This window comes from Sinocyclocheilus rhinocerous, unplaced genomic scaffold (assembly GCF_001515625.1).
Source record: "Sinocyclocheilus rhinocerous isolate Xijiao unplaced genomic scaffold, SAMN03320098_v1.1 scaffold2437, whole genome shotgun sequence".
NCBI lineage: Eukaryota > Metazoa > Chordata > Actinopteri > Cypriniformes > Cyprinidae > Sinocyclocheilus > Sinocyclocheilus rhinocerous.
In genome coordinates this window covers 7,111-33,623 of record NW_015638985.1, presented here as the reverse complement: position 1 = coordinate 33,623, position 26,513 = coordinate 7,111, and the positions used below count along the sequence as shown (strand labels likewise).

Genomic DNA, 26,513 nt, shown 5'->3' with positions numbered 1-26,513 from the left:
AAAAATTCACAGCGTTTTATTATAATGGTTTTCTCATTATAATTTTATGTATATGAGAGTCCCAGTCATAGTTATTAATATTCTGCATTGTTGTTTGTCCTGCTCGCGCTGCGCGCAGAAGAGATAATCCCCGTAGTACTACAATGAAGCGCTTTACTGCAGCGCAACTCAACCAAATGCATCTTATACGAGATAAATAATATATACACGATATATATAAACCGGCTGAAATGTTTTGAAATCACTTGTACCCTACCTGATTGAAAAAATCCAGTCTTTCACTCTGCCTGTGTCAATTTGAGTCTTGTTAAAATTTTAAATCCTTGCCGCCAAGATGCTTCTCTGTCGGTCACGGATTATGGAAAGTGAAACTTAAATCTATAGGGGTGGTTGGATTTATTCCCGCACATTAAAATATTTATTTGAAGCTTCTTTCCTTTCAGATTCTTATTTACAGCATTATTTTAATAGGCTGTATATTAACTTTTTGGGAGAAAACCAGTAGTTCTATGTGAAATCAGACATTTGAGCACCCCCATATAGCCAAAATGGCATGATCATAACACCCAGCGAATATTCGACTGTGAGATTGGTAGTCGAATCATGCTCCTCCTATCGAAGCATCCAAACTTCGACTATTCGGGGTCACCCCTAAAATAGTTCAGATCAATGTTTTATATATTAGGGTTATAACGGTACACGACAATTTTCAGTACGGGTCTTTCGGTTCGGTAAGCATGTGTACTGAACAAATCAGCATTGTTTTAACCACTGCATGAGTGGAACTTCATTGGAAACTTCCAGTTTTATATTTTGATAAAAAACAAAGCCTCATCTTTCAAATTATTTCCATTTTTTCAGGACATTCAAGCAATAAATGGCGTTTTGACGCTCTTTGATGTGGCGTGAGAAATCGCTGTATAAACGCCTCCGTTCAAATGGCAGCGTGAAGTGCGAGTGATCTTTACTACTAGTTTTAACGTGAAATAAACATGAATGAACATCTCACGTAATCATTCAATAAGTGTTTTAACCGTGGAAAGAAGTCACTAAAACAGCTTGTAAACAAAACGTCACGTAGCATTTACCTCAGGCAAGTCATCAGTCTCTACAGCTTGTTAGTTTGCTAAAGAAATGAAGTCTAGAGAAGAGCATTTCACGAAATCTTAGACTATATATTCATTATATTTTACTTTACCTGTTAGTGATGTCTTAATTATTTAATGCATGTTTAAATGAATCTGTTATGTAACAAGTTATGACAGCAAAATGTGTAAATGAATATATTTTAACAATAAATAGAAATTGTTTAATTTAGAAGTTAATTTAAAAACTGCATTATGTGCAATTTACATGTTTGCATAGGCTACAATTTTTTATTTTTTTTTTTAAGTTGAGTGTTGATTATTACATTTAAAAATAAATAGTAATCAAATTTAAGTTTGGGCTCTGTTGTTAATTGTAACCTTATAGTAATGTAAAAGGGCTCCCTATATTTTAGAGCAGAAACTGAGGTAGATTTTAACCCTAAGAAAATTTTTTAATATAATTGAATTTATTTAAAGACAGAGCAATTTGTTCAGTAAACCACTGTTTAATTTTTTTTTTTTAAAAAGCAATTTTTGTTTAGTTAATCCCCCTGTACCGAAACCATACCGAACCGTAACGTCAAAACCGAGGTGCATACCGAACCATCATGTTTGTGTGCAGTTACACCCCTAATATATATCCATCAAAAGAGGAAAAGTAAAGCCCTCCTGTTGAACATGCAAAGGTTCTTCTATGACATTAACCTTTATTTTCGAGAGTGTACAACACACAGCAGGTTGCTGGCCAACTGTTGACTGCATGAGCACTTTGAAATGGTCAGCAAAATGGATTAGGTTAATGACTGTGCCATTTTAGTTTCATTTTCGGAAAGGAGCCAACTCACATCAAGGTTGAGACAAAGGAACAGCTCGCACGCTCATTTAACATGTATGCATCAACAGAAAGATGGCACATCAAAACTGGAAAGCATCACTTCTGTTCTGATACACTGGGCGGTACAGGCTTCACATGAGGAGGTTTATTCATATATTTTCTTGCACTGTGATTAGTCACGGAGCTTCAAGGATTACAGAAAGGAAAAACAGAGACAGCAGCAGAGAACAAAAAGAAAAGGGTGAGGAGAAAAAGGTACAAAGAGACGAGAGAGACGGGAAGAAACAAGAAAGAGAGAGACAGAGAGAGAGTCGTGGCACTGCCACTTCAGGTCGGCACGGCAACCAACCCTGTGTCACCATGACAACGGCGAGACGAGCTACCCAGCAGGTAAACAAGGTTGTCCTGGACGACGAGGGGAGGGGAAGGTAGTGATGGGGGGAAAAAAGAACAAGTGAGACAGAGGGCGACGGAAGGATCGAAATGAATGAAAAGTGAGTCTTTGAGAATGTATTTATGAGAACGGAAAGAGAGAGACAAAAGTAGCGGGTGTAACTGCTGTGGTTGCCAAAGCAACAGAGACAGTGAAGACTCTCCATCATCTAGGCGAAAGAAACCTGTTGGCTTCCATAAACATGAAAATCAAACAAACAACCGAACCCAGAGACTCCTCATAACCACACTAATAATTAAAGGGCTTGTTCTGGCCAATCACTACTCCCTTTATTACACTTCTTTTTTCAACATGCTGTCCCAACAGCACATTAATATGCAAATTAGATACAGTGTATAGATAACATTGTGTTTAATGGGAAAACCAGTTTATGGAATTTTTACACATATATTACATAAAGCAAAATGGTATATCAAGTCATTTTGTTATATCTTCAATAGCATAGTTGCGAATCATCCTTATACAAAGTTTGGTATAAAAAATCCTGAAACCTAAAAATTGATTGGTGATTTTAAAAATTCCCATTGTTTTTGCCTTTTCATGTCTATTCATGGCATTTTATTTTTAGAAAAACTTAGTCCTGGTGTCCTCTACGGATGACACAGCATAACATATGAATAAAATGTTATTTTCAATTTTTTTCTTATGCTCTAAACAATGTAATGACATGAAAAAATACAAAATTCGCAAAGCTTTTTTCTGGTTCTCAGGAGGATATTGTGAAATATTATTACAATTTCTAAAAACTGTTTTCTATTTGAATATATTTTAAAATCTAATTTATTTATGTGATGGCAAAGCTGAATTTTCAGCATTATTACACCGAACTTCAGAAATCGTTCTAATATCTAACATTTATTATTATTATTATCAATGTTCAATAGAACAGCATTTATTTGAAATAAACACTTTGTAACTATGTAAATGTCTTTACTGTCACCTTATTTATTTTTTTAATAAAAAATGAATGATGACACCACTAACCATTCAAAACCACCCTTCACAAAAAGTCTGGTGTTTTTCATAGATTTTCAAGCAAAAAAAAATGTATAAGCATAAACAACAGCAAAAAGGTAAAAATAAATTACAATCAGCTTGTAACACTCCAAAGAGAAAGGAAAACTTGAAATCGCATCATATGACCCCTTTAAATTTTTCTGGATTCCATTTTTTTCCATTTTAATTTTTCTAGAATCTGTTTTAATGGTTATATAATAAAAATAAAATAAAAAAGTATATCTAATTAATTGAAATCATGAAATGTACACAATTTAACAGCAATGTATTAAAAGCTTAACAAAAATTTAATTTTTAAAGCCATATGAAATATGTTTTATTTTTTCCCTCAAATTAAGATTTTTTTTCTCTCTCTCTTTTTTTCCCCCAGAAATACTGTGTTGTGTACTTACATATTTCTGGTAAATATATTCTGGTAAATATTTTTTTTGGTAAATATTCCTTATAAAATAATGTTTGCGCCATTCATTCACACAGAGATGTGCAGAACATGCAAATTCATATTTAAATAGTATTTTTATGGCATAATATTTACAGATACTACTCCATGTCGCATTTGATTTCAGTATTCTGACCTACTATTGATGTATCCATCCAAAATTTGGCAAATTCCGTGACATTCCGTGTTATACAGTAAAATCCATTTTTATGTCTGGATTCCGCGATTCTGTCTGCGTTTTCCACATCACGGAAATCATAGGGCCCTACCTTTAAACCTGAGGATGAACATCTCACGCTTTCCATAAATGTCCAGCTGGTGTTTTTATATTGCAGTAGCACCACTGACATTAAAACTAGGTGCATTTTATTAAAGTATATACTTAAATAAAATGTAGAACAACTGATTTTAAAAACATCAGGAAACTGAGACTCAACAAATGTGTGCTCTTTTTTTTTGTGTATGGAAAAATGTAAAACACATCAGTACACAAATAAATGTAATCCTTCAATCTGTGTTGCAGCAGGAAAATGCAATTGTACGCTTACAAAAATAGAAAATATTAATGTAATATCTCTCCATACATGCCATTAGAAGCACAGGTCATAACCGTCACTGCGTTCGTCTGCCAGCAAAAACACTCCATTGACATGATGAGCATACACTTAATCTCCGCCTTGATCTGAGGCCAGGGATTTCAGTGGGATTATGGGATACTAAATCCATAGATTATTCAATCAACTGACATTTACTCTGCCGCCACCATCCATGTATTGCCTCAAACATATATAGAAATAAATCACCATGTTTGACCTGTAAAATATGTATGCTTATATACCTAAAACAAACTGTGAAGACACACCCAAATCTTTTCCATTCACAGAAAATTCAGAAAGCTGGTGACTCATAAGAGTTTAAAAATCAGATCACAATTCAAGTTCACACTATATATGCCCGCAAGGCATGCTGTTTGTTCATATTCCCTAAGTTTCTCTGTGCATGGAAAGAATGACTGGGTGTGTGAAATGCACTCAAGCTCAAGAGGATCTCTCTTGCGACTTGTCAGTGTGTGTGTGTGTGTGGCAGATGTTAAATTAGGTGTGTATCTACACAAAGACTATTCTCAATCTTGCCTCTGTACCCATCATGCAATGTTGGCCATCGCATTGAGCTGGTTCCCTAGCAACCCAGCATCCCTTGTCCCAGCCGTCTCCTGGCAACAGGACCTGCGACCGTAATCAACCTGCATGCCACCCCACCCCCAATATATTCCACTCGCTTTCTTTCCAATCTCCTTTTTTCTGGCTTATTCTTTCAGCCGTTCTATCCATCTCCCATTTTTAACACTGTTACAACAGAAATGTGTAGTTTTATTCACATTCAACATGTCAAAGAGAACATACTTTTATCGATACTTACATTTCTTATACTCAAACACAACATTTTACATTTAATATAAACACTCAGTTTTCAAGAAAAGCTGAAAAGTAACATTGAAATGAATGAACCTTTTCTTAAATTCAAGATTTAGCATAGCTTAATGTATAATGTACATTTTAGGTGCAATAGATGTCACCATTTAATTTAAATTGACCTTTTTGCAGTTCATGTGCTGTGTTATGAAGAAATGGCACTGAATACAAATATTCCATTATTATTAATTATTACGAGGTCATCGAAACTGCATGTATGACAATCTAGTAAGAATGAGAAAAAAGTCCTTTAAATAGTATGTAATACTGCTCAAAATGTCACATCAATTACCCTTAAACAATGAAATACCATCTTGGCTGGACGATTAAAGCTCCTGAAATCTTCATTCTTGAGATAATCAATATACTCTAATCAATTAGCGTTTTTCAAATGTGTCATTCACTAGACCTCAAGCAGTTACAATGGTAACACCGACTTTAAACTGTCAGCGTTAAATGGCACTGCTTGAGAAACTGAGATATGCATTGGTTGGGCTTGCTAACTCAATATGCATATCAAATTCTGAATGTAGCACATTCAAACAAACTCGCTTTTGCCAAGCAAACAGACCTCATATGAGCGATGCTTGCAATAACGCTGATATCTAACACCCCGAACACGCCATCAACACTGGTGATGCTGTCCTATTGTTTGAGATAGGGGTGTTACTTTATTTTTGTCTATGGGAACCAAATGCCAAGTGGATGAGGAAAGCAATGGATTTCAACACTCTTTTCATAAAGTAAATAATGCATATTTGTTTGCTAGTCTTTATAGATTAGATGGAGTTGGTTCTCAGTTTGTAAAAATGAACAGTCACACTTTATTTTAAGGTTCAATTCTCGCTATTAACAAACCATTAACTACAACTTTTGCCTCAATAAACTCCTTATTTGCTGCTTATTAATAGTTAGTAAGGTAGTTGTTAAGTTTAGGTATTGGGTAGGATTAGGGATGTACAATATGGTCATGTAGAATAAATGCTTTACAAGTACTAATAAACAGCCAATATGTTACTAATAGGCATGCTAATAAGCAACTAGTTAATAGTGAGAATTGGTCCTATACTAATATTTTTGTTGTGTACTTTTAAATGGAAATCTAAGGGACAACTATTCATTTCTGTGGTAATTGTCAATATGTATTTGACACACACTATTCTTAAAGAGTGAATATTCTTCATTTGAAACACAACTTGCCTGGTAAAAACAGGTATAGAATATTATTTATGTTTTAAAAAATCATCATGGGCACTTCAAATTGAAAATTCGATACGGCCTTATTACTCATAAGGAAATCTGCAAATGCCATATTCATCATTTAGTGCCTTTATGGGTTTTCCTGAGCAACAATATTGATCTGGGACACATTCAGAAAGAAGACATATTACCACCTGCAAACAAGCTCTTAAGATTGCATGATTTGTTGCAGACGACAAAACCAACCAAATCAAGAGAGGAAGTAGGATGGACCCAAGAGGATCTGTTGTTCGTGACTTTATTATAACGAATGTCTGAGCATCTGAACACTACCACAAACGTAAACAGGATGAAAAGCGCAGCTAATATTTGCGGCCAAAAGTAGAAAATGGCCATTAGCTAGTTTATTTTGTGTCTCAACAGTGTGAAAAAATCTGCTGTGCACAGTGGATAGATGTCCGTCAGATTAAGTTCTGCTCTCATGGAGTGTGTAATCATCAAAGGCCACACACACGCGCGTGCACACACACACACTCATGCTAGCAGATGTCTGTCTTTAAGCTCGTGGATGTCCGCCGCCTCCCCTTTCGCATGAAATATGACTTTTACAAAACCCAAACACATTTGAATGTTTCGAATCTTATTTCATCTGCAGAACACAAAAGGTGTTTTGAAGAATGTTTTAAGCATTTTTGTCGATACAATGAAAGAGTGTTGTAAAATTAACTAAAACTACAACTAAAACTAAAGCTATTACAGGTCAGATTTGTTAATTGAAATAAAGTAAATAAAATTAAAAATACAATTAAATTAATTGAAAGAAATGGTAACTAACCTTGGTAACTAACGAAAGTAAAAACCTAATAAATTAAAGCTTAATATAAACATTTTAAATAAAAATGACACAAGCACATAACAAAATGACTAAAACAAACAGAAAAAAATATAAATAAAATATAAATAAAAATGTTAACAAATACTATAATAAATAATAGTAAAATAACACTAATGAAAGTCAACGGAATCCAAAACAGCATTGGTTCTCATTAACTTTCAAAAAACCTTCAAAATATCTTTTGTGTTTTTGCAGAAGAAAGAAAGACAAACAGGTTTGGAATGACATGAGAGTGTGTAAATGATGGCAGAATTGTCATTTTTTGGGTGAACTATCCTTTTTCTTACCACATTTGAACAAGCGCTTACGTTTTCACCACTCGCAAAATGACAATGCACAAACTGAAAAAATCTGAAAAACTAAAAATTGGGAGTAGTTTGAACAAAGCCTGAGAGAAAAAAAAAAATGGTGAGAAATGAAGGTTCCAAGCCAATTTCTGTCTTATCTTATCTGTCTTTCTCCCCTCATCGTGGTTACAATTCCTATCTCACCCGCACACGCACTCTAAACACACATCACACAGCGTTGCTGGAGCGATTCGCTATGATTGACAGGCTGGGGGCGGAGCCTGCTCTAAATGGCAGGTGCCATGAGCTGGTAATAATGCCACACAGCTGGGCTATCTGCGTGTGTGCGAAAAAAGAAAGAAAGAAAGAGAGAGACCGAGAAAGAGGAAGAGAGATTTCTCTCTAGGAGAGGGGGGCTGTTGTTCTTAATAATGTGGTTCCCGTCATACCTCATGGGGGAGGTTTGAACACCGTCTTACCAGGCTTAGGTGAGGGGGTAGACTAATAGAAGGATGGAGGGATAGAGGAGGAGGAGAGAGGATTTAAAGCCAGGGAGGCCCGCTGATCTGCGCCTGGAGAGGTCGGCAAAGGTCAGACTACTGTCATGCAAATAATGGGATTTGTTCTGGAGTTACTCACGAGCACACATGCGCATAACGTTACTCGCCATAAGGAAAAACAATCTAAACAGATGCTCACAAACACTGATTCCCTAAAACCAAGGCAGAACGAGGTTTACTTTGCTCACACTTTGATTTAATTTCATCGCTTCTAACACTACTCAACCAGCTTTCGATGTTACGTGATGTGACATACCGAGCAATAAAGCCATATATCCCTTCATTAGCCTACGTCTGGTGGGACCACAGTTGGCTCAGAGTCTGTTCAGAAGCACCAGCAGCTTCCGTTTGGCCGCTCAGTCCACATTGTGTCTCATCTTTTACGACACGCAGCTTCCTCTAGTGCAAATTAAACTCGCTTAAATAGAATTTGAGGGGAAGCAAAAGATTCCCTGTGGGTTTGCTTGCTCCAAGTCTAATCAACAGGGGGAAAAAAAAACATCACGCGAGCACTGAGCGTATAGTTGTATTAAAGGGATATTCCACCCAATAATGAAAATACGGTCATCTTTACTCACCCTAATGTCATTCCAAACCGGCATGACTTTTTTTTTATCTGGAAAACAAAAGAAGATATTCTGAAGAATGTTCCAGCTTCGGTTCCCATTGTATGGACAAAAAAATACAATGGAAGTTAATGGGAACCAAAATTATTTGGTTACCAACATTCTTCAAAATATCTTTTTTGTGTTCAGCAGAAGACAGAAAGTCATAGAGGTTTGGAATGGCATAAATGAAGAAAAAATTGTCATTTTTTGGGAGGACTATGCCTTTAGTTCCTGCCTGTAAATCACAAAACAGACCATATGATCTCATCCTCGAGTTTTATACGTTGACGTCAAGTACATTCGACTCGCAACACCGCTCATAATGATCCCATACATCTGGCAAATCTGAAAAAAAGTAGGTAATTTACGCATGAAACCATAAAAAAGCATTAAAAAGATGAAGAGATTGGAGGTTTCTGAATTTACAGGTTGCCCGTCACGGCAGATGGCCTAACAGCTAATCAACGACTTCTGAGAGCGACACGAGCGCGGATGCCTTCAAGGATTGTGCCCTCCTACATACCTAATTAAAGTCTGTTCAGTCAACACAGATTTTCACAGATCCTGTCTCCTGAACCATATAATGTGTTGTTTCCACTTTTAGAAATGACTTCATGTTCCTCAGCCTTGTTAGAAGAGCTTTATGATAAAAGATTTATCCTATATGTAGTCTGCTATATATAGGCAAATGGAAGTGTTTGTCTGACTTAAATAAATCTATTTTTTTTATACAGCCCGTTCAATTTATTAACAGCGACAACTCACCCCCGGCAATGTCTTCTGCTCGTGTAGTGCATTCTGGGCCTTCAAGGCTGACTCCTTCGCACAGTACGTCAAGAACGCACATCCTGAAGAAAGAGCAAGAATACAACGTGCGATGTAAAAATAAAAATGTACCAGTCCTAGACAGACCATGAATAACAAGCAGTGTTTTGCGGACATAAAAGGATATGACAACTGTGACTAAGAAATGGAAAAACGTTGAACAATTTGTTTTCGCACCACAGATGCATTTTCTATGAATAGATTCGTTTATCTCGGGAAGCTAGACTTTTGGAACCCAACTCAAAGTGAAATAGGAGGAAATGAATGCTATTACAAACTAACAGTTTCTACACATTAAAACACAGTATACATCCCACTGTCAAAGAAGAAGACATCACTAGATGTACTAACACAGACGTTTCTCTTAAGATATGAAAAGGAAGCTCATCTAGCACCATTAGTCTCCCATCTCCCCTTGAGACTGCCCGTTCAATAGAGCCGCGTCAATCTCGTTTAATTACCTTTGTGCATTCCCGTGTACTTGTCCTTGATCACCGTAAGCTCATAGATCTTCCCAAACTGCTCAAAGATGGGCTTCAGGTCCTTCTCCTCCAGATTCCGTGGGATCTGGCCAATGAAGAGCTTGATGGCGTCGGCCTCCTTCATTAGGACAGTTTCCTAAGGGGACGGAGCGACAGCTGCGCCCAGGGTTTCAGCACTGGAGAGCGGCTCAGCGGCGAGGGAAGAGTCGCGATGTTAAACACGAGTCCCGGTGGAAAGGTTTGAACCGTGACAGCTCTGAATTTAAAAAAAAACAGATAACGCTAAAACCAAGACACTTAAAATCAACGTTAACACTTTATACTAACTTTCATTAACAAGATTTATGTTTGTAAAAGGACATGTGGTGCTTGTAAGCAGCCAAAAAAAAAAAAAAACGTGTTAAACTAGTAATTAGTTTTATAGCACAGTAGGCCAAACATTAACTATCTGGAAGACCTTTTAAATAAAAAAAAACGAATGCTTTTGTTATGTATCTGTAAAATGTATATCGAAGAAAGTAACAAATAACGACAGTATTTAAGTTTTGTTAATGTAAAATATGATAACGATTATGTGCTTGAGCTGTTGCTATGGTTACCTCCTCAAACTCAAGTCATTTCTGTTCGTGAGCATTTTAAAACCAGCTAAAACCTACTAAATTTGTTCTTAAATGTAAAGCATTTTATTTTAAGGCCCTCAACCTCTTTTCTTTGACTTTCTGAACCCCCTTTGCTACTGAGAATCACAATGATCTGTTCCGCAATCTGAAGGCATACTTAATTAGATGTAAGAAAGATAGACCAATCGCAATTCAATATGCAAATAAATACAAGAAAGACCTCCAATCGCCATTCAGCTTGCCAGAATCTCAGTATCTTCTTCCAAGACGGTCGATTTTGAATGGCAAACAATTCTCACACAATGGAAGATCATATACATTTCTTTAAAAGTATAACGTTAACAGATAGCAGCCCTATATTAAAAATTATCTGCCAAACAAAGTTTGAATAGAGTCGTACGTTTAAGTTGGAGCTGAAGTAAATGCATAATATTATGGAGGATAATGAGGATTATAATAAAGTGCTGGCTTGACATTTCAAAATCATACAATGCTTTGCAGATTTGCAGTAGCTATATATATTCAAAAATGAAAATTTTTAGCTATTTGAATATACACTAAAGATCTGTTTGAATGAATGCATTACATTTAAATATTAATAATTTAAGATACAATAAAGTGTCAATGAAAACACAATGTAATACGAGTGATCAGTCAATCTCTAATTTTAAGAGATTAAAATGCTATAGTACAACAAATAAACTTGTGTTACGAGCTCTGGCAAGAGTGCATATTAGAAGTGAATGCAATAAAATGAAATGCATAAATATTGATGGATATCCCCATAGCTTCTTTGTTTAATCCACGCTGGAGGTTCAGGCGTATGTGGCTCTTTGTCACGACACCAACTGCACATACGCACATACATGATAGAGAACAAAAACATGCAACTATCCATGCAACTTCACGCCTTTAAATCAAAAGGGGCTAAAAGAAGTTCATTCGAATATTATGAGCTCTCTGGTGTTTGTGCAAAGACGAAATTCGCTCTCGTTTCCTTCCCTCTCTCTCTTTTGTTAATCCCAAGGGGATGTTTGTTTATTTGCTGTCTTTCTGCCTGGTTGTAGAACATGGTCTGATATTCTACGTGCACAGATAAAGAGAGCTGATGGAGAGCGGGTGGCTCGAACGCCAGCCAATGTACATTTAACTAAATCCGTGCATCTGTCACCCTTGAATCGTCTTGGTTTTTGTCTCTCTGTGCCCTCTCAGACATCTCCTGTTGACTAGAATACATGCATGAATCAATACAAGTATAAATGCAAATAAAATGTCAATTTCACTCACGTTTTAATGCAGAGGCTGTAAAGAAGGCGCACGGTAATGCTGTAGCCTATATTCACAGTGTTGACACTCCGTATAACCCGTAGCTTTTGACGTCGAAAGCCGGTGTCCCCCTCCTGTCCATCTCCCGTCCTCCCTCGGGGTGTGGAAACCGTGATGCTTACTCGGTTTAAGGGAGCGTCTATATTTTCCTCACAGAGCTTAGCCGCAAAACCATTGGGTGCTGTCACATAGAAACAGCTGTCCCTTTCATATATCACTGTAATACTATTGGAGGTAAAAAGAAAATCTAGTCATGTTTTTCTCCTAATAACGCCTTTATATCTCAATTTAGCATCTGCACAAAATATCATGCAAAATGTTTTGCAATTATTTTAGTTCTCATAATGCATAGCTCACATCTGACTCAAATGTGACTCAAAATCTTGTAATAGCAACTTTATATATAAAAAAGGATACAATTTGTTTTATAATTCTTACATAATTTTATTATTCTCACAACTACTGCAGATCATCATAGCTAAACTGAATAGAGTACAGTACTATAATTACGGTATGATTCGTGTTTTTTTGTTTTAAGAATTAGTTGTACAAGGGAAACAAGTTTGACAAAAATAAGATCAATACATTTTCTATATGTATGCAAAAAATTAAAGCGAACATAAAGGGAAAAAAGAAAAAGGAGGATGGAATAATCATATGCAGAATGATTAATAATTAGGCTATATGAATAATAATATCACACGTTCCTTCATGAAGAGCCATGATCCATAACAAACATAAAATATGCCAAGATTTATTTTACTGTTAAACACAAACAAAATAACACGTTTTACTTAAAGGAAACGTACTTTAGATAAATAGGGTTACTGTTCGCTACTGCTTTATTCGAGTGTTCGTTTTTTAGGTTTGCATGTAACATTTGGACGGTCCCTGATATCAAGGACGCTAATCCGCCTTTTGTTCTCGTCGAGCTCTGACCACGGTGCTGAAACTACATTGAGCCAAATCATGTTTTCTCGCAAATTAACGCCCACGTAAACTACGTGATGTCCTCGCTATGTGGTCGAGCAATTTCGCCATCTTAGTGCGCGATCTGACAGGGAATTCACTTTAATTCATTCTCTATGACTGACAAAATAAAATAAAATAAAAGTAACCTTTAGGAGATTATAGATCACATCACAAACCGTGCGCTCGATTTATATCCGCCGAGACATCAAGTTGATTTGTAACTGTTAAATGGTCAGTAACCTATTTTTGTTGTTGTTGTTGTCTGGCTTTTAGGGTAAACTAAATTAAAGACTAGTCTACTTGTGTTCATTTACTGGGATTGGCAACCATCTCGAGCCCCTAAATCCGCCAATGCTGTTTTTACCCTTGACCCCAAATTCATATTAAAACTTATCTTTCTGATAACCTCACTTACAACAACAAAAACTAACATGACCCAAAGCACGATTCATTCACGTACACAAGAGCACGCATTTAAAAATCACAGATGACTCAACTGGTTATACCAGACAGATGAATTAACGACGACATCTGCTGGTTATTTCAGTACTGCCTATTTGTAAGTATTGAGAGCTTGTCAGTGGTCAAAGTCAGTGTCAGTTATGCAGGAGGATCAATTCAATGTAAGCTCCCAGATGCTCAACATGCTTTTTGAACAAGGGCCAAGAAATCCAGATGATAAACAAACTACTTTCATCATTTGTGAGTAGCTTCTTTTATATTTTATACATGTATATTCATATAAAGCGACCCAAGGCCTTCACATCTTTGTGAGGTATGAAACGTGATATTGTATCAGCTGCATCCACCTCGCTTCAAGTGAACTGGCATAAAGGTCACACTACTGATATACCCTGTCCCTGACCTTTATGTTGTGCACTCTTTTGAGCAATAACCCAATTTGTCAGTTCTGGGTTAGACAATACGCTAGGCCTATACGGTCATACTCATCTATTAAACAAAAATAATTTACATTTTTCCTTTGTCTTATAACATGTAGGCACAATATTGTCTGCATATTCATTACAAGAACAACAGAAACCACAATAAATACCTCTAACAAGAGAGCAAGCGAACCCAGGAGACCTGTAATAATTGCCTATAGCAATAAAGTACCAGCTTATTAACATCAGTTTGTACCAGAAGAGGGAGGTAGAGCTCTAACTTTACACTGTGTATTGCATTTGTCCTGAAGGCCTCAAACAACTTGAGGAGAATAAAAGGTTTAACCATGATGTGCACATCATCCAGTTAACTGCCCGCCATTACAATATTTTTAAACATTACAACAAGTTTAAGACTACTAGTATATTCTGTCCGTTGCATAAGACAATATGCAATAGTTTGTGCATTTTACCACAGAAAATGAACCACTGACTTCGGAGTGCCTAGCTTTGCAATGAACTTACAGTCTGATATAATTTACATTTCTTGCAAATATAAATGTATAATTAACACATGCTGAGTGTGCTTTGTGTAACTGCTTACCTTGATTTGCAAGCGGATGGCATACAAGGGCATTGGATGTCCCCTCAAGCACTCTGTTGCTGGGCAGAGAAAGTCCTCACCAGAAGATCTGCATACATTGAGGATGGACAGAGGGAGAAAAATAACTGTTGATTGGGTTAAAACAACACAAAAGTGACAGAAGGGGGTAGATAAAGCATTAATTGATAAGGTTATGCTTTTAATATATATATATATATTTTTTTTTTTTTTGCACCCTAAGGTACAAAATCTTTGTACCTTATTTACACCAAAATGGTTCTTTAAAATACTTAATACTGAATACTGAAGAAAAATACATATTAGTATCTTTTAAAAGGGTACCACTCCTTGAGTTTTGTATAACAGTGTGTGTGTGTGTGTATATATATATATATATATATATATATACACACACACAGAGAAAACATTTTATAAAAAATTATATTAAATGCAAAGAACAACAAAAACATTGGTTACTTGAGCAAAGTGTTTATTTTAATATTTTGATACCGAGCTAATTTCTAGTGTATGAACTGTGTATGCCGAGGGCGGATAATTTGATGGATGGCGTCCCACGCAGCACATGCTTCTGTGGAAAGTGTTGCATGACGCGTTAGAAAACATTCCACTGTTATGAACCGTGCACGAGCTCTTTGCATTTGGGGGCGTGGCCCTCACTACTGTTTAAAAAAGGTAGGCGATGTTAAGTCAAATAAATGGACGAGAGAGCTGATGAACTTCAGAAGATCACTGGTAAACGTCATCTTCGGTGCTGGCTGTGAAGTTTTAGCAGCAAAATGAAATTATTTTACATTTAGATCTACTATAATTAAAAACCATGACTCTACACTACTTATATTATCTATTAATTAAAATGTAATAATGTGTTATAATGACACGGCGTTTAATCTTATAATTGCATATTACAAACAATAAAATAATAATAATAACAGTTTAATGGGTTAGATCTTATTTTCCTGTTCAGGAACTTGTTTTTTTTTTGCGACAAAATATTTTATACATTTGATTATTTATTTATCTATATATTTTTCCTTGCAAAAAATCGGAGTAGGTATCATAATCGGTCTTACTGAAACATTTAAGGACTCGACGATTGACAGTTGTTTTGACTTTCTAACATATTGGAGAGCTTCCCAGTTAACTCTCGTTATATTTCAACAATACGTTAGAAATTCAACCAACTTCGCATATCCAAATGAAAGAGGTGACTGGTTTTGGTTCTGAATGACGATGCAATGCTGAGCTCTGACATTTCAGGATTTGTGTAAATAACATTTTATTTAAGATGTCATTAAAACCATTAAGGAATATGCGATAACTTTATTTACCATTATCACGTCTATTTGCGTACACATTAAGTCTGCAAAAATGAACAATACCAGTGGATTCGTTTAATTTAAAGCTCAGTATTACTTTAATTTCCAAAAACGTGATTTAGGTGTTTGTTAATTACTCCTAGTCCCACCAAATCTCCAGACATGTATAGCTGGAAACTATTAATGACCTTAAGATCAGTTCAAGAATTTAGGTTATGTTTTACTGATAGCAGTTTCTACATGTAATTCAAAACCCGTCTCTTCATGCACATCTGCTTTTGTCCATGAGAGACAGAGAGGAGATCAACCGTATGACACCTCTAAAGCAGGTGTGTTACTGAAGGTTACATCTCAGGGGGCAAAAGAGAGTTTGAAAACCCCTGGTGTGAAACTATGAATAACTTAAAGATATAGTTCATCCATCATTTACTCACCCTTAAGTCATTCCAAACCTGTATGATCTTTTCTTATGTTGAACACAAAAGAAGATATTTTGAAACATGTGGGTAACCAAACAGTTGCTGATAGCCATTGACTTCCATAGCACAGAAGGAAAAAAAACATTAGGTAAGCCAATGACTAACAGCATTTGGTTACCCACATTCTTCAAAATATCTTCTTTAATGTTCAACAGAAGAAGAAAACTCATACAGGTTTGGAACAACATGAGAGAGTAAATGATGTGAAAATGTTCCCTTTAAAGTGGACTCGACATCAGATGTTTTCTTGCCTTGAGAACGTTCTTTTCTTAAGAAAATTAAACTTTCTCTGAAACGAACAGGAAAATGCATGGGCTAGATTTAATGAGGATGTGAACGTTTAATGCAGTTTCTGAACTGTTTAGCTATAATGGGCCTTTTCGCAATTTAATGCTTATTTCATGATTTTAAGCAGTTTAATATTATAAGCAATACATGTTTATGACTTAACTATAAAGGACAACTTAATTTATCAAGCAGCATTGATTTGGTTTTTAGCTAGTTTTTCTGTATTTCATGTTTTACAGTAAATTAGCCATCTAATTTAAGCCTTTGCTTCCTTGTCTCTTTAAGGAAAGAAAGTTGAAGCACAAAAGATCTATATACTGAGGGAAAACCCAGTTTCAAAATGTCCTGTAATGTTTTACTTTTGTGCTTTTTTTTTTTTTTTTTCAATCCTGCCTATTAGCCAGCAAACATCTAAATGCAACCGAATTGAAGGCAGAAGGATTTCTCTTTTTACTTTACACTTTTTAAATGTTGTGTTAATCAAGGGGGAAAAACCCCTTATGGAGTTGTTACCCTGTTCTGATTCAAGGAGTTGACTTGATAAACATCCATCTGTGCCTAATGTAATCAGCCACAGCTGATTCTCGAGCATGAGTGACACTAAATTAAGTGGAACCATGCTGGGCCTTAATTTTAGAGGCAAGAGTTACTGTGCAAATTCCTAGTCTTATATGCTACATTTAATCCAGAGAAACATAATTCCTGGTCTTTTATGCTACATTTATTTCAGAGAACGATGCAACAGCGTGATGCAACATTTGCCACACAACTGAAGTGACCAGTCATCTCTTGATAAAGTCCTTATTTGATCAGACAAAAAACTTGCATCTTAATCTAAGTGTCTGCATATAAATTGAAATTTCAAACAGTAAAATTGTGCAAATATTAGCCAAAAGTGAGATGAACATGGGTAATTTTGAAGCAAATATTCATCGCAAACCAGATTAGTATGTAAGAGAAATGTTAAGTCCAGGATCACTAAGCAGGTAAGAGAAACCCCAAAGTGGAGCTGTAGTGGGGATTTGAAAATTTGGCTTGAATTGACTGTATACACTTAAATTCTGATAACTCATGCTATGCTTTGTACAGTTTGCAGTTATAGTTTTACAGTTTTTAATCATACAAATGGCCTACATTTACCCATTCAAACACTAAATAATTGAGAATTACATTAAATGTGCTTAAAAGCCTCTGGTTTTGGTTCTAGAACACGGTGTAGGACAAATCTCAGTCATAAATAGTCGACATGAGTTCCAGCCATTTAGCTACAATAAAACCTCTGCGTATAATGTTGATCGTATTTTATTGATGAATGAAAGGTGTTCGCGAAACTGTGAAAAGCAAAAAAAAAAAAACAATCACTGAAGCAACTAAGATGAAAAGACTCAAAGACATCATGGTTGAGACTGCACTCCGGCACAGTGGTTTTTTTCCAAACACATCTTTATTTATGTCAGTACAGTAAAAGCCTCAGGGAACTGAGGGAGGCCATGATGATTCTGCCCGACAACTTCGTTTCTTCTGCATCTTCTGCCATTGTTGGCAAAAACGGCTTGTCTCTGTACACCTCAGGACCTTACCTCAAAATTGTAAAGATTACTTTTTCTCTACACTGCTGTTTGTCCATTAAAGACGATAATTAAGTTTAACTACCTGTTAGGGTACATTTAATTACATGTACAAAATAAGATCAAAACTACCAGCTTTGCATAACAATATAGCTTGATCATCAGTAGAACTTAAATTCGGAAGTAAAAAAATATCACATATCAACGCCATTGTTGGCAAAAACGGCTCGTCTCTGTACACCTCAGGACCTTACCTCAAAATTGTAAAGATTACTTTTTCTCTACACTGCTGTTTGTCCATTAAAGACGATAATTAAGTTTAACTACCTGTTAGGGTACATTTAATTACATGTACAAAATAAGATCAAAACTACCAGCTTTGCATAACAATATAGCTTGATCATCAGTAGAACTTAACTTCGAAAGTAAAAAAATATTACATATCAAACTTAGTTAAATGTTGATCCAAAAAACCATTGAGTTCTTTCCCAAACATATGCGCGAGATACATGCACACAAATTCCAACTAAAGGAAAGAACGTTAACCTTTCAATTTGATTTTTTATAGAACTAGACACAAAAACTATAGAAATTAAAGAAGAATTATTGAAATGAAATAGAATAACCACCTCTTGTTTTGTCTGCCTTCAGATCCATCTCATTCCCCCAGCATTCCTTGCCAGATATTCTTTCCATTTCTCTGCTCCAGTGCTCCTTGACTTCTTGTTGGAAAAGAGCACATCTTGCTCAAGAGTTTTTGGCGATCTGATTCCATGCCCCTGATTACTTGAATAAATTTGCACTTCTCTACTGTGATCTTGCAAAGGTGTTCAACACCATCCCCTTCGTGTCACTGTCCACAGCAATCTTTGTCTTGCTGATAACCCAACTGCACTTGGACGTCTTTACCTGCTCACTGTGACATGCACTAAACACCTGAGCAAAGACACACTTCAGTAATGCGGAGGCAAGAAGGGTCTTTTAGGGGGATAAAAGGGGCCCCTGAATCTGGGAGGTCCACCAAACGGTGGGCCAGGTCGCTTGCCCCTTGGAAAGGGTGGCTCATGACAGACCGGTGGTGGCCTACGAAGGGGCCTAGGAGCTGGATAGTGCCCAGGGTGAGGTGGACGAACATGGTGTGGTGGTGGATGCCTGTGTTCCAAGTGAGGAGGAACCCTGTGCTCTGGGTAGTGAGGTGGGATTTCTTCAGTATAATGCTCTTGTGCATGAGGTGAAATCGGGTGCATGTCGTAATGAGGGGGAGAGGGGCTACGTGGTGGTTGTTCATAGTATGGGTCAAAGTATGGATCTTCAGGTAAAGGTCGAGGAGGACTTGAGGCTTCATGGTAACCCCTTACTGAAGGAGGAGACCCAATGTGGTGATGGGGTACACTTGGAGGGCGCTGCAGAGGTACTCTTGGTGGATGTCGGTGGTTGTAGTCCACTGGACCATTCGGTGGGATTTTAGGAGCAAGGTGCGGTGCATGAGCAGAGTGAGAGGCCCCATCCCCATGTGGATGGAAAGGCTCCTTGTTTGGAACCTCATGAGACAAGTGTTCATAATCAGAGTTTGCTGGGGCATGCGATCCATCAACACCACCTCTTTCTGCTTCCCCGAAAGGTTCCTGCAAATCTCTGGTGGGACGAGGACCACTTGCTCTCGAAGATGCTGGATGCATGAAGTCTTGTGGTGGAGGAGGAAGCTTTGGGATCGGTGGCAGAGGTGCTGTGAAGAAGTTAGGTGCAGCAAGATCCTGTCTTGGTTCTTTGGCAAGGTATGGCTCTGCACCGTATGCATCAGAGCTGGCCGATACTTGCTTCTCTTGATCATCTCGATATGCATAGCTACCTTCCACCATTTCAGAATTTGGTCCCACATCACGAATTAAGGGGTTTTGTCTCGGCTCTTGAAGCATCACACCTGATCTCTCGGTGGCTTCTACACGGTCTCTCAAAGGTTGCTGGTTGCTGGACAAAGAAGAGGAACGCATTGCTTCGATGCGTTGATGCCGCATAGCTTCTGCCTCAGCAAGAGAGGGCACAGACTTTTGGAAGTCTTTTTTTGGTGCAGTCTTCTGGTGCATGTCCATATGAGCTTGTGGATTGGCCTGAGCATTTTGTTCCTGCCAAGATGGAAGTGGACGTGTTGATTTAGCATCCAAAGCTGTAGAAATAGACATAATTTGTCCCTGCTGATACGGGAACAGCTCTGATTGAGGAACATCCATAATTTCATCTTGCGTTGGTGTAGAACCAGCTTCATCCCTTACAGGGGTTCCACCAAGGTTTTCTGCACTTGCTGAAGGGCTATCAACAGCTCCTTTAGGCCATGTCAGAACAGATGGAAAGCCCAAATTAAAGCCTTTCAGTCCTGGGTGACCTTGGAGGAAGTTATCAATCTTGGAGTCCAAGTTAGAGTTGAGAGAAGAGCCCTTCTCATTCGCCATATTGGACTGCATGGGCGTAGGAGCCACACATCCTTGAGAGGTGGGATCCCTAGCCAGTGGGAGACTAGATGGAGTAGGTAAGACTTTAGGAGATGTATGAGTCTCTGCTGTAATAGGTGTGGTTAGGGATTGCTTTTCAGAATTTGAAATTGTGGTGGTCTTTGCAGCCGGGTTGTTTAGCAAAGAGGACAGACCTGTGGGAAAAAAATTATAGAAAGAGAAAGATAGGGGTAGGGACGCATGGGTCAGCAGATTGATTTAAATACACAACACATTTTCTGAAGAACTCATACTAAGGGCCAGACTACTAACAGCTTGTACCAGCACAAACCCTCTTTTGGCATTAAAAACTACTGCCAGAATTTACTAAAGGAATTATTGATGAAAAGGCAAGGCTGACTTTATTGCATATGCAGTTGTAAAAGCTTCCATTTCAGACACAAAATTTATGGGAGGATAATATTTAAATTAATTGACCAATGTGATTTACCAAGGTTTTCAGTTTACTGGTATTTGTACCATTATTTAACAGCCAAAATACAGTAGATTACCCATACCTGATTATCATCAGCTTTGCTTGTTTGCGACCCTACACTAATTTATGCTGCTCTTGGTAAATTTAATTGCCGCTTTTATGGGATTGCATTCTCACACTAATTTTCCCTGTTTAGTAAATCTGGCCCCAAGTCTTTTCTAATATCATCTGCTGTTGCTTCCACAACTAGGCAAAATATGTATAATGTTTTAGGTCAACATGAAATTACATTCTCAACTCATTTAACTTACATATTGTGATGCATTTTCGAGTGAAACATTATATTTAACAAGTAGGGTGGACTGCATCCATCAGGAATTGTGGGCAAGAGAACCAGAATGAAGACACACCTGAATGGCGAGTTTGATTGCACATTTGACTGTGGAGGACTATTATACTCCTAAATCAATGCCTGCCTGGCACCAACTTTTGAGCTTTAAAAAACCCACATTACCTAAAACAAAAGCTTCAAACATCATTTGTTTATTTGTCATTTAAATCTTATTAAAGGCACAATATGTAAGATTTTTTTTAATTAAAATATCCAAAAACTACTAGTCCCATGATTCCACACTCAGTCACGGCGTCATCAAACTACGCCTTTGTTTCTTTGTTTATTTTGAATACGCACCCTCTAGCAGCGAAAAATTACATATTGTGCCTTTAAGCTTTTTGGCTTTTGGGTAACATTAATGACCTAGGTGATATCGTCAGTGAAGGAAGCTGTTTCAAAGGTGGAGCAAGTTATTACATTTTGATGAAGGATTACATCAAACTTTTTCTTCTGAATAACATACACTGATGAAATCACACACAGTGAGACTGCAAACGTATTAAAACAAAAATAGGGTTAATTCTGATTTCATGTTGACTTAAAACATCTTGAACTACTGTGTTCACAAATTTCATATCCCAACTCAAATAATTTTTCTTTTCCATTTCTCACCCTGAAAACCCCCATGGGTTTGTGTTTTGGATAGAACACTGAGCAGAGTGTTGGGGTTGATGTCCACCCTAGAAAGGATGCTGGCCAGTGGGTTGGCTGGAGGGGTAGTAGTGGGAGTGGGAGTCTTTTGAGTTGAGCTTGGAGTAGAAGGTACACTTGGGGAAGACCGAGATACAGGACTAACTCCAACAGCTGCAAAGGCAAAAGCAATGTTTGAATGCATGATGTAACGTACAAATACAAATTTTTAACATTTCACTTTTCATACTATCAAGCAGTTCTCCAAATACAATTTCCAAAATTATTTTACTTTTAATTTTTTCTACTTTTTAATTAACAAATAGTGGAGCTGTAGACAAGAAAATTAGTAGGGGAATAGGAGCAGACACAACACAGGCCACATTCAAACATGCATCGCTCAAATAAGCACCACAGCTTACCACTAGGCCAAGGCATTGACCAGTATGCATATTTAATAAAGATAATTTAACCTGTGCATGGCATGCTGTACAAATCAAATTTCAGCATCTCACCTGAGTTCTTCATAACATTTGTGATTGTGCTGAGGATGGAGCTGATCTTGCCTAGGTCAACACCAGCAAGGTTCACTGGCAGTGATGGTGTGGTTGGTGTGGTGGTGGTTGTTGTTGTTGTTACTGCTGAGGGAACGGTCACTGCTGGGGTTGCGATCTGCTTTGTTTGTGTGCCTTCATTTGTTGGTAAGGATTCTGTGACAGTGGACTGTTTGGACACAACAGCAGAGGCCACATGTTCCTGAACTGTAAGGAGAAAACAAAATGAAGGAAATAATAAAAAGAGAAAACACTGCATCCTAACAGCTTAACAATAGTTTCTATTAAATGAGAAACATACCGAATATCAAAAAACTTAGTAAAGGTCATATGGTACCTATGATGGCAGGTGTTTCCATCTCCTCTACATCCGAGAGGTCCATGTCCTCTACGTCACGATTGTCTTTGTCTCCCAAAGGGGCACTTGGTGGTGAGGAACCCCCGACAGATGAGAGAGGGCTGGGAGCATCAGCCAAAGCAATGAGGTCCTCCTCCATTGCTTGCCCATCCAGCTCTGGGTCTGGGGTACCAATCCTTTCAAGAGCATTGAAGGGTGACTCAGAGCCCGTGGGTGAGGGAGCATCTTCAACCGGGGAGGGAATGGGGGAGTCATCTGGATCAGGCAACATATTCTTCAGTGCATCAAGCTTGCGCTTAAGGTGCGACACCCGGTTTGCAAATGTCTGGTAGGCCTGGAGAGGCAGGATTTAGAGAGTTCCACTTTTAGTTCCAATAAAATAGTCATAGTTCCAAAATTGGCATATTAACAAATGCTTTGTTTTTGGGGTTGAACCATACGAACATACATTACAGATCAAAAGTTTGCAGTCAGTAAGATTTTTTCATTTTATTCTTTATATATATATATATATATTTAGGACATAAGTTTTACGTATACTTACGTATAGTCTGTTATCTTTTTTTTTAAAACCTTCAACCTTACAAAACCAATGAAAAGGCTAATATTTTTATGAAATGGCCAAATATGGCTGTCACAGATAGACTAAATAAAACAAGGACATTTTGCTAAACAATGGTCTGGATGTCTTTATTTTTGTACAAATTCAATTGTGGCACAATGCAGCTGAAACCACTAAAAGCATTAAATGAGCAATTGGTCATTACTTCTGAAAGGACTTTCAAATATAAATGTATATGTGCATTGAAATAATGAGTCTGCTGGAAGGCCTGAGGCTGCTGTGAGTGAGGAGAGATTAAGAGCTCTTGTTGAAGCAAACGGAAATAATTCGATTTCATAAAGTGCTTTTTGGAAATATAAATAAAACAACATTTTACTTATTTTATACTCAGCCATTTCATTTGAAATGACCGGATGGTTCTTTATCTTTACATTCATTTTAGTCTCCCAGTGTGGAGAATTCATGAATTTAATCATATTGCTGCATCAAATACTGCAAATCACACTGTAAATTTGTACAGGATTGTAGCTAATGTATGTTTATAATATCATTTCAAATTACACCAAAAATAGCATCACATTAAACTGCAATACTCACTTTAGCCACAATCTTGACCTCTTTATATTGCATCTCATAAAATATATCTGCATTTTCCAGAGCTTCTATCAATGGAGAGCCTTTTTTGACCTCTCCATCCAGAAAGGAAACAAACTCCTGAAGCTTTGCACTCCCATCTTCAAAGTCTTTAGAAAACCTTTTACCTCCTGCCTTGTCTAAAGTATGGGATGCAGAAAGAACAAACACACAAAAATTAGAAAAATATTGATTTATTGATGAATGCATATCCGTTTAGAATCATAAAAGGCCACTGTTTACTGACCTTTCAGTTTCTTCAGAGCCTCTGTGCTGCACACATCCACTCTCATTGCAGCTAACTGTTTCTCTTTGAGCTCAATCTCATCCATGGACTTCCTGTACTTGGACAGATGCTCAATAAATGCTGAGGGCTGACAGGCAAAAAAACAAAAATTAGGTAAGAAGTTGTATAAATGAAAAGTATAGCCATTTTCAAATTCCCCAAACCAAGGGGTCCAAAGATCCATTCAATTCCAGTGTGAATAATGATTATTTACCACAAACTCAGCAACAATCTTGGATTTCAGGGCAGATTTGGAGCTGACTGGAGCTGAAACTAAAAGTAAGGAATATTTAAAAAGAAAAATCATTACTTTATTATAAGAATTTCAAAAATATGTTCAAGTTTTTATACATTAAGACTTTTAATGTTAAACTTAAAAACACACTGACAAGCATATAAAATACTCTCAAGAGCAACATTAAGATGATACATCCTTAGTTATTAATTCAGACCTTTCACTGGTTCTTCTTTCTGAACCAAACCATTCCTCAGCTGACTGATGAACTCCTCTGAATAGACACTTCTCTCCTCCCAAATGGACAGTATCCTCACCACTGCCTTGTTCACCTTAGAATCCTTTGTGGCACTACAGGAAATCATATTTACAAAGATTCATAATGTAAATTCATTTTAGAAAATAATTTGCACACAATGTCACATTAATGCATACTTAGTTAGAAGCACTCATTACTAGTGCATTGAATGCAGCATCACCCGAAAGCAGTTTTTTGTCACTGATGCCTTTGTAGAAACATACTTTCTTACATTTTACATCTACACTCAACCATGATTTATTTATTTAAAAAACTAAAATATAGGCGAACACTGGATATAATTCATAACTTAAATAGTTTGATTTGTCTGTCAATTATTCAATAATTAAACTAAATTGTCAAAATCCAAAAATGTCCCAAAAACAAAACTTATTAAAAAAAAAAAAAAAGGATTTAGTATTATGACACATAAATGACACTGTTGTGGTCTATAGGCAGAGAAGATATTTCCTGATCTTGAGAACAATCTGGTTAGGTTCATTGATGAAAGCAGACTCACCTGATGAGCTTCATAGCTTCTGGCAGCACATCAGTAAAGGTGGTGCGGTAGACTATGGCATTTTTCCTTTTACAGTTCTGAATGACATCATTCACCAGGTAGAAGAGATTAAGCCTGTGTGGCGCATCCGCTGGGAAAAGAATAAGGAAAAGTTTAACTTCATCATAAAACAATCCGTTTAATGGCCCACTTACAATGGAATGACCTTTGTCTAATATTAGAGCCCGACTGATATATCGTTTAGCCGATATTATCGGCCGATATGAGCCTGTCGCCAATATATCGGTATCTGCGAATATGCCGCCGATATGAAATTTTTTTTTACAGAACATATAACGCAGATTAAATGCTTCTGAATGGTGTAAACTTAGTTTGTCCAGCAGAGCTACTGGCGACCCAGGTCAGTGTAGTGTAGAGATGAGCTCAAACTTCACCGCCTGCCACCCACCCGCACCTATATTTTGTCATCACTAGTGTTGTCGAAAGACCCGGTACTTATGTACCAAGTTGGTACTCAAAAAATGAAAACTTTATGGTACCAGGTTTTTTTAAGTACCGGTGGTACCGAGTACCGGTCCTTGATGCGCTATCTGAAAGGTGCGCAGATGCGCTCTCTCTTCATAAAAGCACTGAGACGTGGCGACATCAAAACGAGGAAACACACCAAACTAACAAAACACTTTAAAGACACCCAGATCAAATGAAAGAGTTCAAGCAGGTAAGTTTCATTTTAATTTTGAATATTTAGATCAGTCTTTCCCATACATTGATTTATTTGTGGTGGCCCGCCACAATATCAAAACTGACCGCCACAAATAGATTTTCCAAAAGGCTTTGACTTCGTTGAATAAACATGAGCACTGCACGTGTCAAAGTCGAAA

At 37.2% G+C, this 26,513-nt stretch overlaps 1 protein-coding gene across 6 annotated transcripts in view; it reads right to left on the bottom strand.

Moving 5' to 3' along the window:
• celf3a (cugbp, Elav-like family member 3a) overlaps window positions 1-25,722 on the bottom strand; it is a 45,053-nt gene extending 19,331 nt beyond the window's left edge. For 3 of the 6 annotated variants that reach the window (XR_001641185.1, XM_016566320.1, XM_016566319.1), the window contains exons 1-5: window positions 18,870-19,197; window positions 14,569-14,656; window positions 12,070-12,333; window positions 10,142-10,418; window positions 9,621-9,703 (exon numbers count right to left, since the gene is read on the bottom strand). Coding sequence is in view for 2 of the 6 variants with exons in the window: in XM_016566320.1 (XP_016421806.1) it covers window positions 9,621-9,703; window positions 10,142-10,286 (228 nt within the window). In the remaining 4 variants the exon portion in view is untranslated. Of the gene's footprint in view, window positions 1-9,620; window positions 9,704-10,141; window positions 10,419-12,069; window positions 12,334-14,568; window positions 14,694-17,487; window positions 17,494-18,173; window positions 18,248-18,816; window positions 18,824-18,869; window positions 20,882-22,168; window positions 22,361-22,701; window positions 22,948-23,077; window positions 23,433-24,257; window positions 24,434-24,540; window positions 24,668-24,793; window positions 24,853-25,031; window positions 25,166-25,632 lie in introns of those variants that run through there. The other 3 variants (XR_001641182.1, XR_001641184.1, XR_001641183.1) reach the window with 3 other exon arrangements.
• Window positions 25,723-26,513: the final 791 nt, after the last annotated feature.